Raw genomic sequence first — 24,347 nt, 5'->3', positions numbered from 1 at the left:
AAAATAGGGAAGAACATGCAAACAGAAACGGGACGTTTTGATAAACCTGGTATCCTTTTCGATATGTCACACTCTTGGGTTTTCTAGTTGCCCACAGAAACCACTTCAATTGATTCAAATATAATTGATATGTTTAAAAATTATCTCGTTTAGAACTGCCAAAAATCACCGCAACAAATGGTGATACTAATCGTGAAGGATTTATTTCGATGGCAAAGCATTGCTTCTAAAATAAAGGATTTTTTTTTTACTTAATCCTTATTCAGTTTGCCATTTTTTGTTTGTTTTTCTGTAAATATTCAAGTATGTACATAAAACCTGAGTTCGGATAATAGGATCAGCCTGAATACCATACAGCGTGGCAAACATTATCTACACAACTAAGCTGTTCAATGTATAACCTAAACACTCGGCATTGCTTGATTATGAAGATTTCTTTGTTAGTTAATAGTTTTTGTATTATGGTTGAAATTATAAAATTGTGAAAATATGCTTTTTTTCTATATTGTATTCAACGTTCCGAAAAGTAGATATAATTGTTCTGAAAGCAATTGCAATTAAAACGATCCGCTAGTACGAAAACTTCCTTTTAAAAAATGATATATAAAGTAAAGGCATTATAACGAAAACTTATTCGAAAATACATTTGAAATCAAAATTAGAAATACCGCAACAACGTTCTTGTCTACCTAATGCATTATAACATTATGAAAATTTGCATTATACAAGTTTTATGACAAATTAATTTAAATTAAAATCAAGAAAGAAAATCGTGAGCTTATTGACAAATATTTATTTTACTAAGAAATATGTGTTTATTCTTTCGGGAGTTTCTTCAAATCAATATTTTTACAAAAATTAAACACATTTTAACAAACAAATATTTTCTTGATGAAATGATTGGTATTAGGATTAAGTAGTACTGCGTTTCAACAATTTCTTGCAGTTAGGAAGTACACACGTATTTTACTTGTTTAGAAATGTATAATACAAATATATTTAAGGGCTATGCTCCATCTTCAGTATTTTGTCCTTCTTTTACTTCTGTCTCTCCTGTTTGTAAAGAGCCGCGTGTTGTATTTCAGGTGTTGTATTTTTAAATGTTGGAACAGTGCGTATGCAACGCGAGAATAATGTCAAGAGTGTGAGTTCCATATAGAAACGTTGATTTAATTAGAATGAAATACATAATTTGTTCACTCTACAATATATATGCTTTAGTCTCTCTCTTCTATATTTCATTTTATTTCTCATGTTTTGCATTTTTTTCTGTATTTTCCCAACACATAATTTCTTACTCCCCGCTTCTTAAGTTTCTTTTCGAATGTTTCTTTTAACAAAACTAACCTACAACCAAACAAAACTGACACATGTCATGCTTCACGAATTAACCATTTAATGAAAGGTGGTTTTACTTTAAATTAGCCTTCGAATATATTTTCATTTACGCTTTGCTCGTTTATAATAATAAAATAAAATAGACTACCCGTGACCCGTTGGGTCAGTATGTTATATTAGCTATGGAATTCATGTATGAGCGTGACACTTATGACGTAAAGAAAATAGATTTTTTTTGACATAACAGAAACATTTCTATGAAAGTATATTAAAATGAAAAAAGAATATAGATTTCTATGGGTCGTTCTGTTTATTATAATTGATTATTCTTGAAAATAGAATTACAGTTACTGAATTATAAGTGTTTCGCCATACTTATAGGTAAATGTGCACTGAACAGATACCATAACACCTATTATAGTTAAATTCAAATGTTGATATATCTGCTTTTTACCTTGCTCATTTGTGTATTACGTTTAAGTTATTTTAACCCCCACTCTTCCCATGTTAAATAATAATTTCGAAATAATAACGTTAATATTTCAGTGCGCAGGTCATGCGCGCATGCGTAACCGGATGTCATAAACCGGAGGTGGGTTACATACATCGTTACAATGCCATTTGAGTTTTATAATTATGTAGATTAAAACCCAAGTGTTTTTTCTGCTATTTACACGAAACTTAAGTTGCTCGGGAGCTATACTCATATTTATCCGTATTTTTTTAATAAACAATAAAAGATCAAGCTCACATATATGCTGATAATGTGACAGATGCAAGGAAGGATTTGTCAGCTTCATAGTAGACACTTCGTATTTAACAGAATAAGAGAAATGTTTAAAGTTCACGCAAATCGAATAATTTTAAGTTCATTTAATTAAATTATTTAAAAACTTATTCGATTAATATCGCACACAAGATATATATAGTATTAATAACATCTGTTGCATCTAGAAAATTATTTTTTTTATAGATAAGTAAATTCGTTTTGTTTAGTATTCATGAGGGTTTTTTTTTCAAGTGTTTCGATGTATTTATACTAATATTTTGAAACTTTGTAATTAAGCTGTTCATATTTTTTAAACATCGCACAAGGCGTATTGCACTTGATTACTTAGGGTGATGACTTGGATGATGAGCAGCGAGGTGTTTGTTCACATTACATTTAAACTTTTCCAGGTCAGTACAGTCCCGAAAGCAGCAAAAAAGAAAGTAATTACAAAGTCTAGCAGTTTGCGGAAAATAAACTATTGGAAGAGAATAAAAGCCTACGGGAAATTTAGGGGTCGCAAAGTGAACGGGGTTGTTTTTTTGCAGCTTGTCTGGTTAGACGCGAGCGTGTATGTTGATACAAGTCGTCGGAGTTCATCAAAGAATATTCCAGTAAAGTACCTATAAAACATGCACAGAAATGTAATATCTCTGCGATGGAACAGAGATTTGAGCTTAGCCGATAGTGCGACAACTATTAGATTCTTTAATTTTTGGACCCTTTTTATCCTTTTTTTTTTTGAGTGATAAATAAGTGGTTGTTGAACCGGTCCAAATATGGTAACAAATTCTCAATGCATTATCGAGTTATGGTCTGGTTCAAAATAATTTTAGTTTAAAACAAATTTTATTTTGTTATTAAAACGAATCAACACACATAATCGACACTTCTTATCCTGTATTTAGTCTCTAAATTATCTCACTATAATGCGTAGTTTGAAAATTAGACATTTAAGTTACGCTATGTTTGCAGGAGCAGCGCCCAGCGGTGTCATTTTCCTGAGATTGTATTTAAATCATAAGTACTAACAGGACTCTTGTAATTCATCAAAACCAGTTGGGATATTTACATAATTTACAGTTTTTTAAAAGAACATTTCGGTTCAGAACGTAAACAATTGATGAAGAAGTATCAAGTTTTTACTTGTTTTCAACTATTGAAACCAAATATCGAATATGTTTTTAATGTATTATGAACTATTCGCTATAATTTAAAATTGCACTTACATTGGCTTAAGTTTAAGGTTTCGTTCTTTTATATTTTTTTAACTTTTGTAGAATTAATTTCAAAATATATGTTATAAATTTCACATTTTCACGGCAATTGTTCTTATAAATCTAACTGATTAGAATTTAAACATCGTGCCAGATATATTTCTACAATAAAATAAATGTATCAGCGTCTTTATTATTTATTGACCCGGGTTTATTTTTTGTTAATATTGTAATAAATTTTGTAACAGCAGCGGCGTCTTACGTATCCCAAGACCAGGCTGTGGCGCGAGATGACGTCACCGAAAAGGAAGAAGGATAAAAACGGAGGAAAAATAAGCACGTGACGTTGGGAGCGACTTGAAAGCAGAGGACTACAACAGACTTTAAAACACGTGGCGGCATGGCAGTACATTTAATCACGTGCCGTTGCAAGAGGAATTTTAAAAACAAATACAAGAATTATTGTCGGGCAAACAAGATATGAAAGGAAAAGACACCAGAAAATCTACAATAATATACACTTGCAAATATTTTCTATTCTGAAACCTTAAACATACAGTCATTTTTTAAAAATTCTTTTGGGAAGAAATGGTTTTAATGATTTTTAACTGGTAAAGAGCGACTATAAAGAAGGCAATCCGTTTCCTAATGTTTTCAATGATTATATTTTTGTAGGAGTGGACGTACAGACAAGTAAATAAATATTTTGGATTCATGTATAAGACAATAATTTTACAAAATAAATCTACTTGTAATTCAAAAACACAATTCGCATAACTTCACTTTGCGTACATTTTTTTTAAATAAAAAAGTCACATTTTCTAGTGTCACACACTGAAATATGTACAAAACCATTAAAACTAAAATCTGATCATAAAATTTAATGTAGAAACTTCATTAATATTTTATGTATTTTTCATTTCTTTGAAATAAAGATAATTTAATTTGTATTGTCTTCTTTTTTTTTACATTTTTCGACCTAATCGATCTTAACGAATTTAATAGCCAAGAATATTATTTATTTTATTATGTATTATTCAATTTTCACCAAAAACCAGGGCCCAGTGCCACTTGTAAGTAGGAGGCTACGATTGGGGACATAAGCTGCAGGGATATTATGAAGGGAGATAGTTAATAACTTGTCAGTTTACATTACACTTGCACTTCTGCATGTCAGTACAGCTGAAAAAGCAGGATCCCGGATGGGAGTTCCAAAGTCTAGCAGTTTTGGGGAAGAATCTATTGGAGTGGAAGTCTTTCTTACACCTAGGGATTTCTACTGAGAAGAAATGGGATTCAGCTGTTTGTCGGTAGTACAAGTGATGATAGTTCGCCAGAACATTCACCATTAAAGCATTTTTAGAACAGGCAGAGGGGATGCAACATTTCGTCAATGGGACAGAGGCTGCAGCCTAGATGACAATTCAGGACCTATCAGGTTGGCGACTCTCTTTTTAACCCTGTCCAGGAGTATGAGACAGGTAACAGATGCACCAGCCCAAACGTGACAACAGTACTCCATGCATGGGCGAATGGTGGTCTTATAGAGGTACAGGATACTTTCAGGCGTAAGTAGTTTTCTAGCACGGTAGAGTGAGCCCACCTTATTTGTAGCAGCCATGGCAATTTTCTCAATGTATCTATTCAAGTTCATGTTGCCTGTGAACGTTAGGCCGAGGAGTTTAAAGGAAGTACTTTCAGGTAATGTGTTTTGGGCCATTGCTATTGCTGGTGTATCGTTCAGATTTATACAGAGCATGCGATATTATATATTGTTTCTATAAAATGTTATTTCTATCAAAATATGAAAAGCTGCTGAGTGAAAACGTTGTCAAACAAACTCTGAAACCTTGATTAGTTAGATTGTTATCAACTTGGTTGTCATTCTAACGATGTTTCAGCTGATGAAAAATCTGTTACTTATAGAAATATATATATATATATATATATATATATATATATATATATATATATGAACAAATGATTAATAAAACGTTAAAACACATCTTGAAAAAGAGTTAAAAACATATTTACTTTTAAAAAAAGAAGCACAAGATAAATGGATAGTCCTTAATCCACGGGGTTTCGAAGAAATACTCTCCTTCTCATCAGAGGGCAGGAATTAAAAAATGCGGGATCGGATTTTGCATATAAAAGTATTTAATGAAACTACAAGTAAGTCACAGATCTTACTTTGTTAAAAAAAAGGGTGAGGTAAGGGGAATAGGAGGTAAAAGAAAAATGATAAAAAGATTTCACATGAATGGATAGTCCGGTGAAGGGTAAAAAAATCCAAGAATGGTAAAATCCAAAACGGTCGAATTTAAAATTTCAAATCCAATGGGTAAATTCCAAATCGTCCAAAATGATCCAAAAGGCAGAGTTCCTTGGAAAAAATCGCAAATGGAATGAATTCCAAATCATTAAAAGACAAAGCACTGGAGAAAATATTTAAACCACGTCTATCAAGGCTGGAGGGATCAAGTAAATTTTATAGGGTTATATCATTAGGGGGGCTGGCTTCATTATCTCACTTTCTGACTTTGTTTCACATCATTTAGCGACTAAACAGAGGTAAATACCAGAGGCGAAATTGACAATTGGGAACTACCGCTCGCAAGCACATAACCGCTCTGAATGAATGAAGTTTGTTTCTCTTCATTAGTTTATAATTTTATTCTTTTTTCCATTGGTTAAAATTAATAGCACCTTGAAATGTTTGCAAAAAAAAAACTTTATAAATTGTTAAAAACCATTTAGATTATGAATCCTGAATAATTGGAAAGATCTCGCACTTGTGATAAAAATGGTGGTTACATCAGCCAATTCCCACCGAAAGTGAAGACTGTTATTCCGAAGTTGGAAGGGTTCGAAAATAGAATTAATAGACAAATTATCAAATGCCGAATCCAATAATCTTCTTTATATCTTCACATGTTTATTCATGGTGTTTGGTTTTGCTTTGTTTTTTTGCAGAACACGATTGAGTTTTGTAAGGAGAAAAAAAAAATCACAAAATCAGGAAAAATGATTTTAAACATCGTCAGAAAGCAACTGAAAAGAGAATGCAGAAAAATGAAGATTTCGTTGCGGTTGTCATTGATTTCAATTAGTGTTGGGATGATTAATCAGAATCGAAATACTATATTTCGATACCAAAAAATTTTATTTTCATTTTTCTTATTTTATAGTTTTGTTTAAAACTCAATTTTCCATTGCTGGCACTAAAGATAAAATGACAAATATTTATTTATTTTTAAATAACCAGTAAAACTTTAATCTTGTGTAATTTTGCATTTATTTACTTAGTGAAAATAATTCTGCATCTCCTAATCTTGAGTTGAGCATATTGAGAAGTGATATACGAATCACCATTAGCATATAAGCGATGCTGTTTGTGTAAACAATTCGAGCGGAGATATTTCGGACGATGTTAAAACATCGTTAAATTCAATACTCGCTCCGCAGCCGCCGATATCGAAATGGTTATGAGACTGTACGATCGTACAGACGGTCGGGTTTCCATCCTGACTTGAGGTAGTTGCCTGTCTAGCCGCACTGATGAGCTGTGAAACAGCGAATCAGTATTGTATGTGGATTACATATATATATATATATATATATATATATATATATATATATATATATATATAATAATTTATAAAATATATATGTCGATTAAGCTATACTGAATATTCCGCGTTTCATCCACCCTAGGACTCTTCAGGCTCATGCGTAAGAGTGGATGAAACGCTGAATATTCAGCGTAGTTTAATCGACATATATATTTTATAAATTATTAACTAGCTCTACCTACGTATTGAGCACTTTTGAAGTAAATACTTAAAGTTTACGCATAAATCTATACTTTCATATATTAATTTTATGTGGGTAAATTAAGTAGTTATATATATATATATATATATATATATATATATATATATATATATGTGTGTGTGTGTGTGTGTGTGTGTGTGTGCGCGTTGCATAGAGCGCATTAATATTGGAGGGAGACGGCAGACATATATATATATATATATATATAACAATGATGAGGGTGAGATACACTTATACGGTTGAGATGATAGAGCGAGAGATACATTTCTTGTAAGAGTTACAAAAAGTTCATAATACGATGAGGGAGACAAAGTTCATATTAAGAATGTTTCACACATTACCTTTTGATGTTGAATGATGACACGAAACAGTTTTACAAAAACATAACTTCTTTATTATCAGATCGACCGGTCGAATGATGATGACGTCAATGTATTCAAAGTCGTTCTACATGATTAAACGTTCTCCCATCGCTTCTAAAGGGGCACTCCTCTGATCATGTCAGCTCTTTCCGGCCGACCCTGCTGACTGTTCGATCCGGACCCGACTTCCTCCGATCTTCGACTCCCTAGCTCCTATATTGAGACCATTTTTTGCTATGACGTCAGACGTGGGGTCTCAAAAGGTGATCGACTCACGTGGCTGAAACATACATTTCCAAAACACACTTCTGCTACCTATTTTTCAACCCAACTTATTTTTCAATATGTTTATAAATTGTATTGTTCATTATTTTTTAGCTGACCTTTTTAATTCACTTTCCATAAAAGAATGCACAATTAAATTCTTTTTACAAAAAAATACACATATCTAAACTATTTTATTTGAAATTAAACAATGCGAAATTCTAACATTCTATTTTCTGGATCTATTTCCGAACCTTGCTTACAAAGTTCGAATCTCGGCTTATCCTAATCTCATTTTCCACTTATCTAATTTTCTTATTACTTACAGGAAAAGGGGGACAGTCCTTTTTAACGAAACACACACATACACGCACACACACACACACACACACACACACACACACACACACACACACACACACACACATATATATATATATATATATATATATATATATATATATATATATATATATATTAGAAGGCTACACTATCAGCTAGAAGAAAACTCAAGTCATGGGACAAGCAACCGTCTCCCCACCCAGCATCACAATCCAAGGCACACCACTAGAGGTTGTACGTCAGTTTTAATATCTAGGCTCCACTGCTTCAGACACCCTCTCATTGGACGTGGAGCTAAACAAAAGGATTGGAAAGACATCCACAACACTCTCTAAACTAACTAAAGAGTCTGGGAAAACAGGCACCTTGCCACTTCCACCAAGATGACCGTCTACAGAGCGTGCATCCTCAGTGTTCTACTGTATGGGAGTGAATCTTGGACTACATACTCAACACAAGAGAGGAAACTCCAGGTCTTCCATATGAGGTGTATACGTAGGATACTTGGTATCACATGGCAGGACAGAATGAGTAATACTGATGTTTTGCAGAGAGCGGGCATCCCATCTATTTACTCCCTACTGCGTTAGCGACGTCTTCGCTGGCTGGGCCATGTGTGCAGGATGGATGATGGGCGCATTTCTAAAGACCTTCTCTATGGCGAGCTTGCCCCAGGCTCAAGAAAGAGGGGGCGACCCCATCTTCGCTACAGGGATGTCTGCACGCGTGACATGAAGGCTTTCTCGGTGGACAGGAATGCATGGGAAGCCTCTGCAGCTGACAGAACTGCCTGGAGGAAAATGATACGCCAGGGGATTATCATCAGCGAGAGGACCCTCCATGTTGAAAACGCTGCAAAGAGAGCTAGGAGAAGAGCGAGTGTACAGGCGGAACAGCCGGACGAAGCGGCAAATTGCATAACAACCTTCGTATGTCAAGGCTGTGGCAGACTATGCAAATCAAGAATTGGTCTCTACAGTCACAGAAAAGGATGCATACAGGAAATCTTAATACGGCGCTGATCCATAGTCGTTTCGACTGACGGGTGCCACACACACACAAATCAATTAAAGAGTAATGTGACTTTCGCAAAAGAAAAAGAATTCTACATTTTAAGATACTTCATCCATAATATCTGCGTTGGAGATCAAACGAGCAGGTTCCATGGCTGTACACTTCTTAGTACTCTAACCGATTTATTAGCTCCTTAGAAATTTGAGAAAATAAAATATGTTCTTATCTTATAATTTTCCCCCTTCCTAACCAGTATGCCATTCAAATACTTGAGGACAAAATCCGCTCTTTAATTCTGTCCATTGTTTCATCCTTGCCTCCTAATTAGTAATCAAGCATTTATTTTTGTTTTTATTTTTTATGGAGGTAAACTTTTGGGGCAGCCAACTATCATGTTTTTTGTACATAAAAGGATGTGTTCTGTATGTAAGGCCTCCTATTTTTAACTGGAAGACGGGGATGGAAACATTTACACGAGCGAATGTTTGTGCTCTGGAATTTGTTTACAAACGTTTCATTAGTGATTGTCAGCGATAAAGGAGCGCCGTTTTGCGCAGTGTTTTCTTGCGTTTTCCTTGTGCATTGACGTTTAAAATTCACGAAAAAGTTTCTTAATTGGCTGACATAAACTGTATCGTCTTTGTAAACGTTCCAGTAGCAATAGCAAGTGTTGCTTGATTCAATTGTTTTCTGCGTGGAGAGGGTTAATGACGCATCATTGCTTGTGACGCACGTTAATGACAAGGAGTTGCTTTCTTTGAGTTTCCCGCAACTGCATGATCTGTAATAGAAATAAGATAAAATAATAGGATATTTTTTTAACGACTTTCGAATATTTTATGAGAAAAGACAACTATAAAGTATTTATACGTAGCTTAGCAACTATTGATCAGCTCATTTGTTTTTACGTGGTGGAATTTTATAACAATAGCTGCTTACTCAGAGTTTCACGCCGTAAATCTCTGCAACGGATCATTAGAAATACAATAAAAATATAGGGAGGATTAATGATTGAAGGAAACACAACTAAAAAAGAAGCTGTAATCATTTGACTTAACTCCAAGCCGTTCAATTTGTCGTTTTGCGATGGACGCAACAGCAAAGATGTTACTTTTTTCACATTCTTTTCCTCCTTCGTGGTACATGTTCGAGCCTGCCTACCAACTACCACTTTTTTTTTTATTTTGCTTAACACACACCTCCAAACACCCGGGTACTCAGAAAGCGGGCGTCGACTTAGAAGTATCAGATTCCTATAAAATGAATGTATTGATCTGCGCCTCCCAATTAGGAAACATTACATAACACTGATCATTTATATTTCCGACTTGGAAACTCAAAAGATAAACATTATACAAATAAAAGATAATCATTTTCCCGTCCATATAGCTCTCTTATATCCGGGTTACAGCATATATTAACACAGACTTTAATTTGGGATAATCGCGTTGACACCCGAGTCTCGTCAGATCAGCAAATTAAGAAACGTTGAGCCTGGTAAATACCAGATGGGTGACCATTTGGGAATTCTAGGCGCTATATGTGCTCTCCGCTTATCTCGGCATTTGTTTCCAGTCGTCCTTTTTTTACATAGGCATCACCACATTATCAAGGCCCAGAGGCCACTCAAGGATAAGGGTTAAAGAGTGTACAGTAGAAATTGGACAATATAGTAATCATTAGTAATGAAAATTTGGTAAATTTGATAACTTATACGGAACGGCTCATCAAGAACTTATTTACTTTAGACTTGAACACAACCATATTGTAGTCAGCCGGAAAGCAGGAAAACGGAAGACAATTCCACAGGCGTGCAGTTCTAAGAAAGAAGCTTTGTTCATGGAATCTACTTTTAGGTTTAGGCACAGATAAAGAGTGGGGGAAATTATTGATAGTGTTTACAGCTAGACGAGTGTTTCTTGTGAAAGTTTGGCGAGGGGGGACCATAGATTGAAGCTCAGTTGAACACTTTCCATGAAAATAACGATACATCAGAGACAAACTCGCAACATCTCTTCTGTGAGATAGAGGTTGCAAGGAGGAGAAAAGGACATCTCCTACGAGGCTACGAAGTCTATTTTGAACTCTATCAAGGCAGGACAAGTCCTTTCTAGCAGCTCCTGCCCAGATGTGGCAACAGTATTCCATCCTTGGACGTACCTGGCTCTTATATAGATAGAGAATAGCATCAGCAGTGAGATATCTACCGGATCGATAGAAAGATCCCACCATTTTTCCAGCGGCCTTGGCAACAGATTTGATGTACGTGTTCCATTTAAGATCAGGAGTAATGGTCAAGCCCAGAAGCTTGTCAAAACTTGAGGCCTCCTGAAGACGAGAGCCATTCATTTCAATTGATGACAAATGTGGATTAGAATGTTGATGATGTAAAGAGAGAAGCTTGGTTTTAGATGCATTCAAAGTAACCAGCCACTCCTTTCCCCATTGTACTACGTGCTCAAGATCAGAGGAGAGAGAATTGGAGAGAACTTGGTCGTTTACTGTCTTAGATGTGGTACCATAAATGGTAGTGTCGTACATACACTTCACTTGCCACTGGTATTTAACAATGTCGACGCAGGAGAGGTGTGGTTGAAGATTGCGCAGCTCCTGCCACAAAAATTTTTCGCGCAAGCATTCAGTCGTGGGTATCCATATTCCGTCAAAGACGGAAAGAACCTGTTTTAATTTGGGACTAGAGAAAATCTCTTTCATATCCGTTTTTCTTATATTCTGGTCCCTTATATCCGGGTTACAACAATAAAAACGGATCACAAATGAAATATGGTAAATAAATCACAAATTGATATCGCATTAATCAGAAGTCGTTTTAATTGCAATGAATATTCATCGTTCGTCAGCACCAAATATTATTTTTAAAAAAGTTTCCCTCCACACGGGCGAGAACCTGGCATTCTTGGTTTTTCAAACTTTCGAGGTAAACATTAAACAGTACTTGCTCCACATTACACCTCCCTCATATTTATTTATTTTTTTATTTTTTTTGCAAATACACAGTTGTGGAAACCGTTAATTAAAAACTGAGCCACCACGTATGCAAATAAATCCATCAAGAACTGCCTACTAAACAATAAAATCAAACCGATACAATGAGTATACCAGGAGGCAAGGATTGACACACGCAAAAAGGTAATATCGATGAAATCTAATTCTTGTAGCTTGAAACTGCAAGTCTTATTTTATAATCCTTTAAGTATAGCATTTTTACGAAATAATCAACCTTCATTTCTAAAGGCCTTATTGTTCGATTCATTACAAATGTCAAAACTTGAATTTATATTACTTTTGTTTAATATTATTTCAGTCGAATTTCGCAGAAATCCTGATGCTCCTTCCCAGCGTTTAACACTTTGTATGTGAATATCCCAGTAAACTTTTACGTCTCGAAAAATTGAGTTGTTAAAGAATAACACCAATCACTTTATTTATATATATATATATTAAACTGACATCACGATTCTGTAATATGGACGAATGGAAATGCTATTTAAGCGTGTTTTATGCCCGGGCGGAACCCCGCCCCTCAACCGCTAATCTGTTAATATTTATGAAAGGTCCTCAGCTTTAAATGCTACAGTTTTGGTTTTGATTCTAGCTGATAGCACCCAAATACTTTCTTAGAATTCAATAACGCAGCTCTGCGTAGGCACGTCCGTGGAGAGGGTTGCTTATCTAATCCGGTCGTTATCTTCAACCGAAAGATAATGCTTCCTCGTCATTTATGCATACGTTTAGTTAATGTAATTTGCAATTTCCTTGTGCCCATTCCGGCGAGATTTAAAAATTATAGGCATTACTCTTCGCTCGTCCCTCGTAAATTTCAACTATAGTGTAACCCGGGTATAAGACTACTCCGGTCCCTTCAACTCTTATATCCTAGTAACCCTGTACATAAACAGACTCTAGTTTAGGACAAGATCATATCTCTTCTATTTGAGGATTTGGTCTCTTCTATCAGTTAAACTGTACATACTTCAGTTTATTTTTCTCCTAATGAAGTATTACTTTAGCAGATCAAACGACTGTACGAAAAAATATGGCACTCATGCAGAGAGATCCGTGCTGAAATCATAACGTAATTTAAAAAGCCATTCTTAACATGGTGTGTGTTCTACCTATTCTGTACTTTAACCTTACAATTGAAAACTTCAATTAAACGTGGAAATAAGATTGTAAAAAATAAATAAAATAAAAAAAAATAGCGCGGATCACGCATTAGCACAAAAATATATGCACAAAGTGTTTTTACATAAAAACTACGGTAAAATATTCCCTAAATAGCCTTCTACAAGTAAGGCTACAATTTCTATAATTACTAGGGCTGTGACTAAAGCATGTGCTTTTCATTGTTTGACTCTTTTGTATATATCCGTTAATATCTTATGTTTTATATAGACTGGTCTGGTTCTCGGTTGATTACTTTGTCGGATATATACTTGAGTCAAAAGAATGAAATGAATATGGTCACATACCTTCCTGCACGCACAATCCCCCCCCAGAAAATATAATTTAAAGTACATTCACCCTTTTTAGGCAAAGTTCATTAATGATCGCTAATCTTGGAAGTACTCGGTGAAATTCGAATATTTTTTGTCATTCAAAATACGTACGGATTCATTTTTGTTTTGTGACTTTATATAACAAAATTAAAAACGAGATTAAGAGGCTTTTTTCTATAACTAGCAGTTCCGCTCGGTTTTGTTCGGGTCCTATTTACTGTTCATAACTTGCCCTACGTGTGAATTTCGTAGAGATCGCAGAGGTATTTTATTTTATTTTTATAACTTTGACCCCTTAACATTTTCGTCTAAAATCAAAAACGTTTTACTCCTGTTCAAGTTACCTACATCTAAAATTCAAGGGTTTAGACCCAAACCTGGCGTCGAAAGTTTGTAGAATCTTCAAAGATCAACTCTTTAAATTTAAACCTTTTCGCAGCCAAATGTTCGCCCCCCAATTGGTTCAATTGCTTGCCGCATGTCTGAATACCCGTTATGTATAATTGTTTAATGTTTATACCCATAATTGGCTGAGTAGTTCGCTAGACACCGCAAAGGTCAAATCTCTGGAACTTTGACAGCTCAAATTTTCCCCCCAACCCGATTAAAATGCTTGGCGCTATCCCTGACTACTCATTATATAATATTTCAAATGTTTAGACCAAAAATTGGCTGAGTAATTTGGAGACCGCAGACGGCAAATATTTGAACTTGGACCCCAATTTCGACCGTTTTGATATCTATTTTTGGGGCTCAAATCGGTGCTAAGGCTATTATTGATCCGCGCATTTTTTTTCAATCGTATTTCCAAGTTTAAAGTTTTATTTTTATTCAATTGTAAGGCTAAAGTACAAAATAGGTACAGAACTCGCTCCCCTCTCAATGTTAAGAATGGCTTTTTAAATAACGTTATTTCAGCACGGATCAGTAAGTGCATGAGAACCCTCAAGTCAAATAAAAGTTTGATCCATGTCCAAGTAACCTACATTTAAAATTTGAAGCCTTTAGAACCAAAATTGGCGGAGTTTGGTAAATGTTTCAAAGGTCAAATCGCTGAACTTTGACCTACTCGACAGCCAAATTTTTTGCCGAAAACCGATAAAGATTTTCCCAAATCTTAGTACGTATGTCAATCTCGAGTCTCTATACAGAATATTGACAGTTATTAGGGAAATGTGCACACATTTTCATTTTTATAGATAACGTAGCATTTCAGCCCGGCGTTGCCCGGATGTTTGGAGGTGTATCTTGAGCAAAAATAGGCGGTCAATTTTTTAACTTTGATCCCTTAACATTTATTGTTTCTAGCTCAAATCAAGTTAAATCCATGTCCAAGGAACTCTATACCTAAAACTTAGATCCATGTCGAAGGAACTCTATATCTAAAACTTAGATCCATGTCCAAGGAACTCTATATCTAAAACTTAGATCCATGTCGAAGGAACTCTATATCTAAAACTTAGATCCATGTCCAAGGAACTCTATATCTAAGACTTAGATCCATGTCCAAGGAACTCTATATCTAAAACTTAGATCCATGTCCAAGGAACTCTATATCTAAAACTTAGATCCATGTCCAAGGAACTCTATATCTAAAACTTAGATCCATGTCCAAGGAACTCTATATCTAAAACTTAGATCCATGTCCAAGGAACTCTATATCTAAAACTTAGATCCATGTCCAAGGAACTCTATATCTAAAACTTAGATCCATGTCCAAGGAACTCTATATCTAAAACTTAGATCCATGTCCAAGGAACTCTATATCTAAAACTTAGATCCATGTCCAAGGAACTCTATATCTAAAACTTAGATCCATGTCCAAGGAACTCTATATCTAAAACTTAGATCCATGTCCAAGGAACTCTATATCTAAAACTTAGATCCATGTCCAAGGAACTCTATATCTAAAACTTAGATCCATGTCCAAGGAACTCTATATCTAAAACTTAGATCCATGTCCAAGGAACTCTATATCTAAAACTTAGATCCATGTCCAAGGAACTCTATATCTAAAACTTAGATCCATGTCCAAGGAACTCTATATCTAAAACTTAGATCCATGTCCAAGGAACTCTATATCTAAAACTTAGATCCATGTCCAAGGAACTCTATATCTAAAACTTAGATCCATGTCCAAGGAACTCTATATCTAAAACTTAGATCCATGTCCAAGGAACTCTATATCTAAAACTTAGATCCATGTCCAAGGAACTCTATATCTAAAACTTAGATCCATGTCCAAGGAACTCTATATCTAAAACTTAGATCCATGTCCAAGGAACTCTATATCTAAAACTTAGATCCATGTCCAAGGAACTCTATATCTAAAACTTAGATCCATGTCCAAGGAACTCTATATCTAAAACTTAGATCCATGTCCAAGGAACTCTATATCTAAAACTTAGATCCATGTCCAAGGAACTCTATATCTAAAACTTAGATCCATGTCCAAGGAACTCTATATCTAAAACTTAGATCCATGTCCAAGGAACTCTATATCTAAAACTTAGATCCATGTCCAAGGAACTCTATATCTAAAACTTAGATCCATGTCCAAGGAACTCTATATCTAAAACTTAGATCCATGTCCAAGGAACTCTATATCTAAAACTTAGATCCATGTCCAAGGAACTCTATATCTAAAACTTAGATCCATGTCCAAGGAACTCTATATCTAAAACTTAGATCCATGTCCAAGGAACTCTATATCTAAAACTTAGATCCATGTCCAAGGAACTCTATATCCAAAACTTCAAGTATTTAGACCAATCACGTTTACACACCGGTTCTTGCCAGATCAACGAAGTTAAGCAACGCTGAGTTTGGCCAGTACAAGATGGGTGACTATTTGGAAGGGTTAGACGCTGTATATACCGCACCATGTCATAGAAATTTCCAGATTAGTATATGAGGCGCATTAGTTCACTAGGAGCGATGCCACCACTGTCTTTTAGATATGCATCAAGAAACTCTGTAAGAAAACTCTAAAAACCTGCGGTCTACTGTCATGTGGCAGTCATCTGTAATTCCAAAAATGTAGATGATTCTACACAAAGCCTTCACCAATATAAACAAATCCTGTGTGGATTTCCGAGAAACTTAGTTGTGGCGGAACCTCATACGTTGAAAATCGACGGCAGTCAATCATATATAATCTGTCATCCTTCTTTAAAATATGGAATCATCCGGTGGTAGAACACCGATTCAAGCACACTCGGACAGTTCAAAGTTTTCTAATCTATAAAAGAGAATGTGCCTGTCTGTGTACATTTTCCTACCAAATAACTCCGTCAATTTTTAGTCTGCAAACTCAAAACTTTGCATAAGGGCCATTGAGATTCGGAAAATTCTTAATCGGTTTTCGGACAAAAATTTTGCGCTTAAGGGGTGACAATTCAACGATTTGACCTTTAGAGGACTCTACCAAACTTCTCCGCCAATTTCGGGTCCAAACACTTGAAATTTTAGATATAGGTTTCTTGGACAGGGATCTAAATTTATAATTATACTTGAGCCCAAAACAACTTCTAAGGAGGTCAAATTTTAAAAAGAAATTGACGTCTGCGATCTCTACCAACTTTTCTCTGTAGTAGTTAAGGGAGGCTATTATATAGAAATGCATTACCGTACATTTTAATATATACATAGGCACACAGTTATGAACAGTACATATGGCTTGAGCAAAATATTTGCACAAGGTTTTTATAGTGGAACTCTTGGCATATATATATATATATATATATATATATATATATATATATGTGTGTATGCATATATAATTTTAATTTATGATGAAATGTTACTCCCATTTTATCTTTTTAATCTTTTTGTAGATGGTCGGAACCATAAATATATACGTACAACACAAACTAAAGTCTATTGGACACAAAATCAAAATGTCTCGAAAGTATTACATAAAACTTGTTTATTTATGTACTAATATTTTCCTGAATCTATACTTTCTGATGTTTATAGAAGACTGGCTATCCGCCTGGCGTTGCCCAATCGTACAATACACATAAGCATATTTTATTTATGAAGATTGTGTATATATTATGGAATCAATCCTTTATTGATTATCTAATATTACTAGGAATAATTCGAGCGGTTAACTAATTCGCCAGATTAAAAAAAAAAAAAAAAATTATATCGTTAATCAAATTCCGTCTGTTTGTTTACAATATCAGGTCAGCTGATATTTGAGCTTGACGACTTTAACTTAGTCTTATAAAATATTTTACAGGGGAATAATTTACATTACACCGGCCGATGTAACGTAAAATATGCCATTGTCAAAAATGTTAACTCTAAGACTATGTAGGATTTTTTTCATTTTCGTCTTTACTTATCAAATAACTTTCTGTTCAAAACCTATCGAAGAACACTGTCAGATATACTTTACATTTGTTTCGGAACCACACGCACACACAAATCTACTTTCCTATAATATAGGTAAAAATTCTGAAAATTAATTTTTACAGATGAAAAAATTGGAAATGCGAACGTTTACAATTTAATTTTTAATTTTATTTTGAAGTTGCAACCGTTTTCACAACGTTTCGATCGTGGAACACTCTCGCCTTTTTAGCTTTTTTTTAGTTTTCTCGTATTCTATCTTGAATTAAGGACAAAACTATTCTCATTTCCTCAATTAACCTTTAAATTTTTAGAACCAGTAATTTCAAAAATATCCGTCCCGATTTGAACTCCCCATGTCTTGACCATATTAATTGCATATCTTTAATCAAAGCTTATAAGTAACTGAATTAATATTCCCGGGGGGGGGGAAGGTGAAAGTGCAATGGGGGATCACCCGAAAACTTAGCTTTTATGAGGTTGATTGCGAGGAGATTGAAAATAAAGTGTCTTTCGGAATAACCTCCCAACCTCCCCATGTTAAAAACGGGATTCGGAATAAACACCTTTTTGCAGGTTGGACAACCAGTGTACATTGGTCTTCGCGTAGTCCCCCCACTGCATTTTCAACGGAAAGTGTAAATGAAATTTGGGCATGGAAGTAAGTTAAACGTGGTACGAGATCGGAAAAAAACAACGATAATGTTAGGTAATCCGTTACAGAATACCCATAGGCCAGAGATAAACCCTTCAGAAAAGTTGTGAAGTCTGCATTAAAGAACGGTAACAACGTCACAAGTTTGTCTCAAACTAATGCAATTCTTTTTTCAGATGGCTGAGAGTATAGCAGTTCACCTATGCCAAGTGCATCTACAAAACGCACGAAGAATATACGATTTGATCACCACGAATAATCTTGACGGAATACGTTCAATACTTAATCCCCTAACGCTTCGTAATCGTCAGCTGATTGTCTGCCAAATGGTTTGCAATAAAACGCTTCTTGGACATGCATGTGAACTCCGATCCAGAGACATTGTGAAGTATCTCCTGGACGAATGTGGAGCTGATATCTCCGAACCTTACACTCCTCATCACATACCCTTGCATCCGGTACAGGTCTCTATAGATAACTTTGATATCCTGATGATTCTTTTATTATTAAGCCGTGGGGCTGTCAGTGTTGATAGTCTACAAGTAAATGTTTCTTCACAATACGCATTAAAAAAAAAGTATTCGTGCTTGGGCTTGCTTTTAAATCGCTACAATTTTTTACTTCCGTTACAGTCTCTTTTTAATTTAAGAAATACTCCGTTGTGTATTTTAAACGCTTCGCGTTGTGGAGACCTCGACCGAATGAGAAACATATTAGAATATGGTATAAACGCCAGAGGAACCAACCGCTTTGAGGACAATGCCTTGTGCTTGGCGATCTTGAATGAGGATAGCAACGCGGCACACTTATTGTTGAATTATAGGACGTTCACTTTAAAAGAATATGTAAAAGCTCTGGAGTTGTGCGGTGCTAAATCTATAGTGTTTAGATCACAATTAAATAAAGGGGTTCAATGTTGGAAGAAGTCGATACGAATCCGAAACGAAAATTTCTTTGGAGTTTTAGATAAATTTCGGAACAAAGCTAGAATGGAATTGGGATTTGAATTCGTTAATGAAGAACGACTTTACATGCTTTTAAATTCTAAAGCCGATCTCTATATCCAAGCATTAATAGTGTTGGCTCGTTTACTTTCCCCATTAGGTGAAGTTATTCAAGATGCGTTTGTGATTGTTGCCAATCATCCTGTATTCGATAACGAATTATTACGCGCGATAAAAGTCCTAGCCGAACTCTCGGTATTCGTACACATACCTGCAAGTGGAAGTCCCAACCCTTTTAATAGGTCCCTTGAAGTATTACAGAACTTGCTTCGACATCACTTTTATAATGACCCATCAGACATGAGGGGGTTCTTGTTTCAGTTTAGAAGTCTGATGGATTTTATGATTGGCATTTGTTGGCCAACATTATTCGGATATCGGAAATCATTTTATTTTGTAGTTCACTTAGAATGTCTTAAACTTGTACTCTTGAATATAACTGCTATGCAAAACTTTAAACTCTGTAAAAAAGATAAAGATTGGATCAAGGAGGGTGTCCATAGAATCATGCGATGGCAGTCTGATCCTTACACCACCACGTTACTTCACCTGGCTATCGAAACGCCAAGTGCCTCCCCTACTATTCCGTTCATTCTCAGTTGCTCCGTCGATGCAAATTGCACGAACCACCTAAAAATTACACCAATGCACGCAGTCTCGCTACTGCCATCGAATAAATCTCATATATTACATCTGATCCAGTTGTTGGCAGACGCTGGCGGCCATATTGATGCAGTTAATAAATTTGGCATGACCCCATTTATGACGCTGAAAGTTAAGGGTGCAATGAAAAATTTTTTGAAGTATTTCTCTCTTCAATGCCTTGCTGCGCAAACGATTTATAAATATAATATCAAGGTTCCTGAAAATTATCCAAAAAGTTTAGTTTCATTCATTAAACTTCATTCACATTAAAGAATTTGATTTATTTAATCTTCGCCTAGTTTCAGAAAAATCCACACCGTTTTTTTACATGTTCTATGTTTCTCGTTTCTGGAACTTTAACAATTTCTATATCTTTTTTTTTTTTTTTCGCATTTTTTATTTTTGAAATTTTGCTTCCATTACGAAGAATTTCATGGGTTTTAATTTTTCCCCAGATTCTATTTCTGCGTGGTTTTGTTCAATTTTATATTTGAATTTTGTTTTTATTCATTTTTGAATCTCTAGATTTGCTTTATTTCTCGACAAAGAGGGATTCGACCTAGTAATTCACCCCCCCCCGATCTTTCGTTCGCACTTTTCTCCATAACCATGCCTTGTTTTTTTTGTGTTTTTTTAACTTTTGTACAAACCTTAATCATGGTAAGTCAATTTTGGCCTAAACAGATTTTCTGTAATATCTCTGGTTCCTCCCCAGGGACCCTTGTAGGAATTAAATTGCTCTCAAACTGTTCGCTCGTGGAAGGGGACCACGTATGCTTGTCTGGTAAATTTTCTAATTTACCCCACGCCAGACTTTCTGGGAAGGGTTTAATTTATATCCAAACATCTTGACCCTTACATGATCCACACTTGTTTAAAAAAAAAAAAAAAAAAAAAAAAAAAATCAGATCTTTTAATGGAGAAGTGTACTATTTTTATGAGGTTTCTATTATTCACCATCTATTTTAGTATCCAGAGTTTCCGCTTTCCCTACATACGAGCAGGGAGATCGGACGTTGCCCGAGATTGATTTATGATCAACGAATGTGTCGTATTTCTAATACATTTTGTTATCGAAAAACGTGAAATTGTTCACTTTTCAATTAAATCCATTAGCTGCCTCCCCTCTTGAGGATCAAAAGTAGTGCGCCGAGAGGAAGGTTCCTATGTCTTTCCCACTGCCATTGTTCCCAATTTTGTGCTTATTAAAACATTGACGCCTTGGATTTTTATAAATCTTTCTGAACAGTTTTAACTGAGTTCTATATATTTTCTTTATACTTCGGGAAAACACTTGGGTGTGCCCCATGGACTATTTTAGGCCTAATGAAAATTCTATTTTTGGATCTATTTTACCATATTTTTCCCAAATTTTCTCTGTATGTCTATTTATCAGTTTTGCTGCGAGGAAGGGTTCGCTAACTACCTAGTCACCTAGTCAACTTCTCGTGGTGAAGCAAATGAGAGAAGATAGTGACGAACAGGAAAATAGCAACGGGACGTTTTGATAAACCGTGGTATTCTTGATAGTACACCCTTCTGTGTGCTTTCTAGTTGCGCACAGAAACCACTTCAATTGATTCAAATGTAATTGATATTTAAAATAATCCTGCAAAATATCACTGCAACAAAAGATGATACTAAACGCGATAGATTCATTTCAATGAGAAACTTTTGTTTCTAAAATAAAGGAAATCTTTGTGCTTAGTCCTCATCCTGTTCGAATTTTTTTCCTGTAAATATTCAAGTATCTTCATAAAACCCGAGTTCGATTTAATAAGAACAGCTCTAATGCCATACAACGTAGCAAGCATTTTCTACACGACTAATCTATTTTTTTTTTTTTTTGTAATCTAAACGCTCAGCATTGCTTGATTATGCAGGTATTCTCGTGAAGTTTTTGTATTGCCCAAAACTGCCCAACACAGATTTTCTTACATAAAAACAATGTATTAAAATGCTACAGCAATGTCAGTTACCGGTGTGAGAAGTGGGGGAACCAGTGTGGAAAATGATAAAAAATATGGAAATCTTGTACACTAGTGAAATACCGTACGTCTATGTATTTTTGAAAGTCGAATATAATCTCGCATTAAATCAGTAAATGAGAACTTCCTGTTGGGGGGGGGGGCTAGTATAGTTGAGGTTTGATGTTTAGGGTTGACATCCCTTTGTCAAGAGATATCGTATTTAAAAAGAATTCAAGGAAAATCTAATTTTTATATTTAGCACAGCAGCCTACATGTTTATGGTTTTAAAATGTGCATTAAAATTCAGTTTTGGTATTAATCAAATGAATTTTTTTGTCTGAAATTAAAACTCTTCAAAACGCTGTCCTTGATTATCGAAAGCCCAAGTTTTGCACATCTTACTCATCCTAAACTCTATCACGTCTCCATTCGCACAATGTTTTTAAATGAAAACGCTACGTTTCCCTGATGGTATAAAAACTTTGAAATATGTACGAAATTTAAATAAACGCTCTCGTTGGAAATTCCATACAGCTTCAGCAAGATCAACGTGAAAAATAAACTGCTTTTAAAATGAAGCAGTTTTTAAAAATCTTTTTTCTTAAATATGTGAAACACCGGCATTTTGAGAAGGAATACTCTTTAATTCCACAATCATAGCATTTTCTACCGAACTGATTGATTGGTATTGTAACAAATACTTTAGTCGTAATAGCTCTTTTTTTTTTTTTTTTTTTTTTTTTTTTTTACAGCTTGTAGGTTAAATATGGGAATATTGAATAAGTTTTTCTCTAATATATGTAAACTAGACTCGAAAAGCCATACACATTTGAATTGTTTTTTATGACAGACCAATTCCCACCAAATCACCGAAGTTAAGCAACAATAAGCCTGACCAGTACAAGATGGGTGATTATTTGGGAAGGCTCGGCGCTGTATGTACCACGTCGAATCGGGGTTCTCTCTGGATTCGCATTAATTCACTGGGAAAGGTTCAATTCTAGTCTTGTTTTAGACATGTATCTGGAAGAAAATAAGACTGACGTCGATAGCCATGGAGAAGGATGAATCTCTAGCAGATCAACAGTTCCATGGTATTAAGAGTTATGTTATTCGACTGCAGCTATGCAGATTATCTAAGGACAACGGATAAGTGCAAATAAGAAAGACAGATGTCACTGCGCTGGAGAAGGTAATGTCGACCCTACCCATGTATTCTGCCAAGTTCAAATCATGTGATGTCTTCAGAGGAATCGGACGAACAATGGACCGAAGCCTACGGAGAACGCTAACAAATTATTCCATTAACGACATAAGTATGATTCTTATTTAAATCAAATACATTTACACTTCAGAATGAAGCGCTTTTTTTTTCTAATGCAATTTTTAAAAAACTTTTTGAAATCCTCATTCCTGTATGTTAGATCAATTAGATCTTAATATTGCGATTTAAAGATCAACGAATAAAACTCGCGTTATATATATTAAAAAAAAATGAAACATATTTATCAGCATTGTATTTTTCTGTTTCTTTATTAGTAAAATTAAAAGGGGCGACTGATTTTTCTATTGCAGAATATAACACGCTGGTTTTATTCGTATTTGGATTATACCGACTACTGTTCACCTTGAGTGTATTTCTTTCGTTTTGGTCAGTGAAACCTATCTTCAGGTACATATTGTCGAACTCTGAGATATTTGTCAAGCTTTGTCAGTTGAACAGAACTTTTTACTTCACGAGGGGGTATGTTCTCGTTCCGTCAGCCACTACGGAATAGAGGTCTTAAATATTTCGTATTTTACTTTTCCGTTGCCGACATTGTAAAATTAAATTTGCAAGCTTCAGGAGAATATCACTTTTACAATTGCTGTTTTAGATGAGAACACTTGTCCAAAGGATATGAATAACCAATCTTCATCTTTTTATTTAAAAAAAACTGGTATTCTCTCAAATATAAAGACGTAATTATTTAACTTGACACAAAAAAAGCCGCACACGTTTGATTTTTGTAGATTTTTTTTTAATATAGACTAAAGTTGTTTCGACATAA

The 24,347-nt window shown here is 34.9% G+C and overlaps 1 protein-coding gene across 1 annotated transcript; it reads left to right on the top strand.

Moving 5' to 3' along the window:
* Positions 1–12,183: 12,183 nt before the first annotated feature.
* On the top strand, positions 12,184–21,361 carry LOC145254582 (protein fem-1 homolog C-like). Its single transcript, XM_080113190.1, has 2 exons — positions 12,184–12,293; positions 18,854–21,361. Exon 2 carries the CDS (start codon positions 18,854–18,856, stop codon positions 20,594–20,596), a length of 1,743 nt encoding a protein of 580 aa, XP_079969316.1. The 5' UTR covers positions 12,184–12,293; the 3' UTR covers positions 20,597–21,361.
* The last annotated feature ends 2,986 nt before the right edge of the window (positions 21,362–24,347 follow it).

Source organism: Euprymna scolopes, chromosome 30, assembly GCF_053919585.1.
Source record: "Euprymna scolopes isolate OS-2025 chromosome 30, ASM5391958v1, whole genome shotgun sequence".
Taxonomy (NCBI): Eukaryota; Metazoa; Mollusca; class Cephalopoda; order Sepiida; family Sepiolidae; genus Euprymna; species Euprymna scolopes.
Note: the sequence above shows the minus strand (reverse complement) of the source record. Positions and strands in the feature narration are given on the sequence as shown.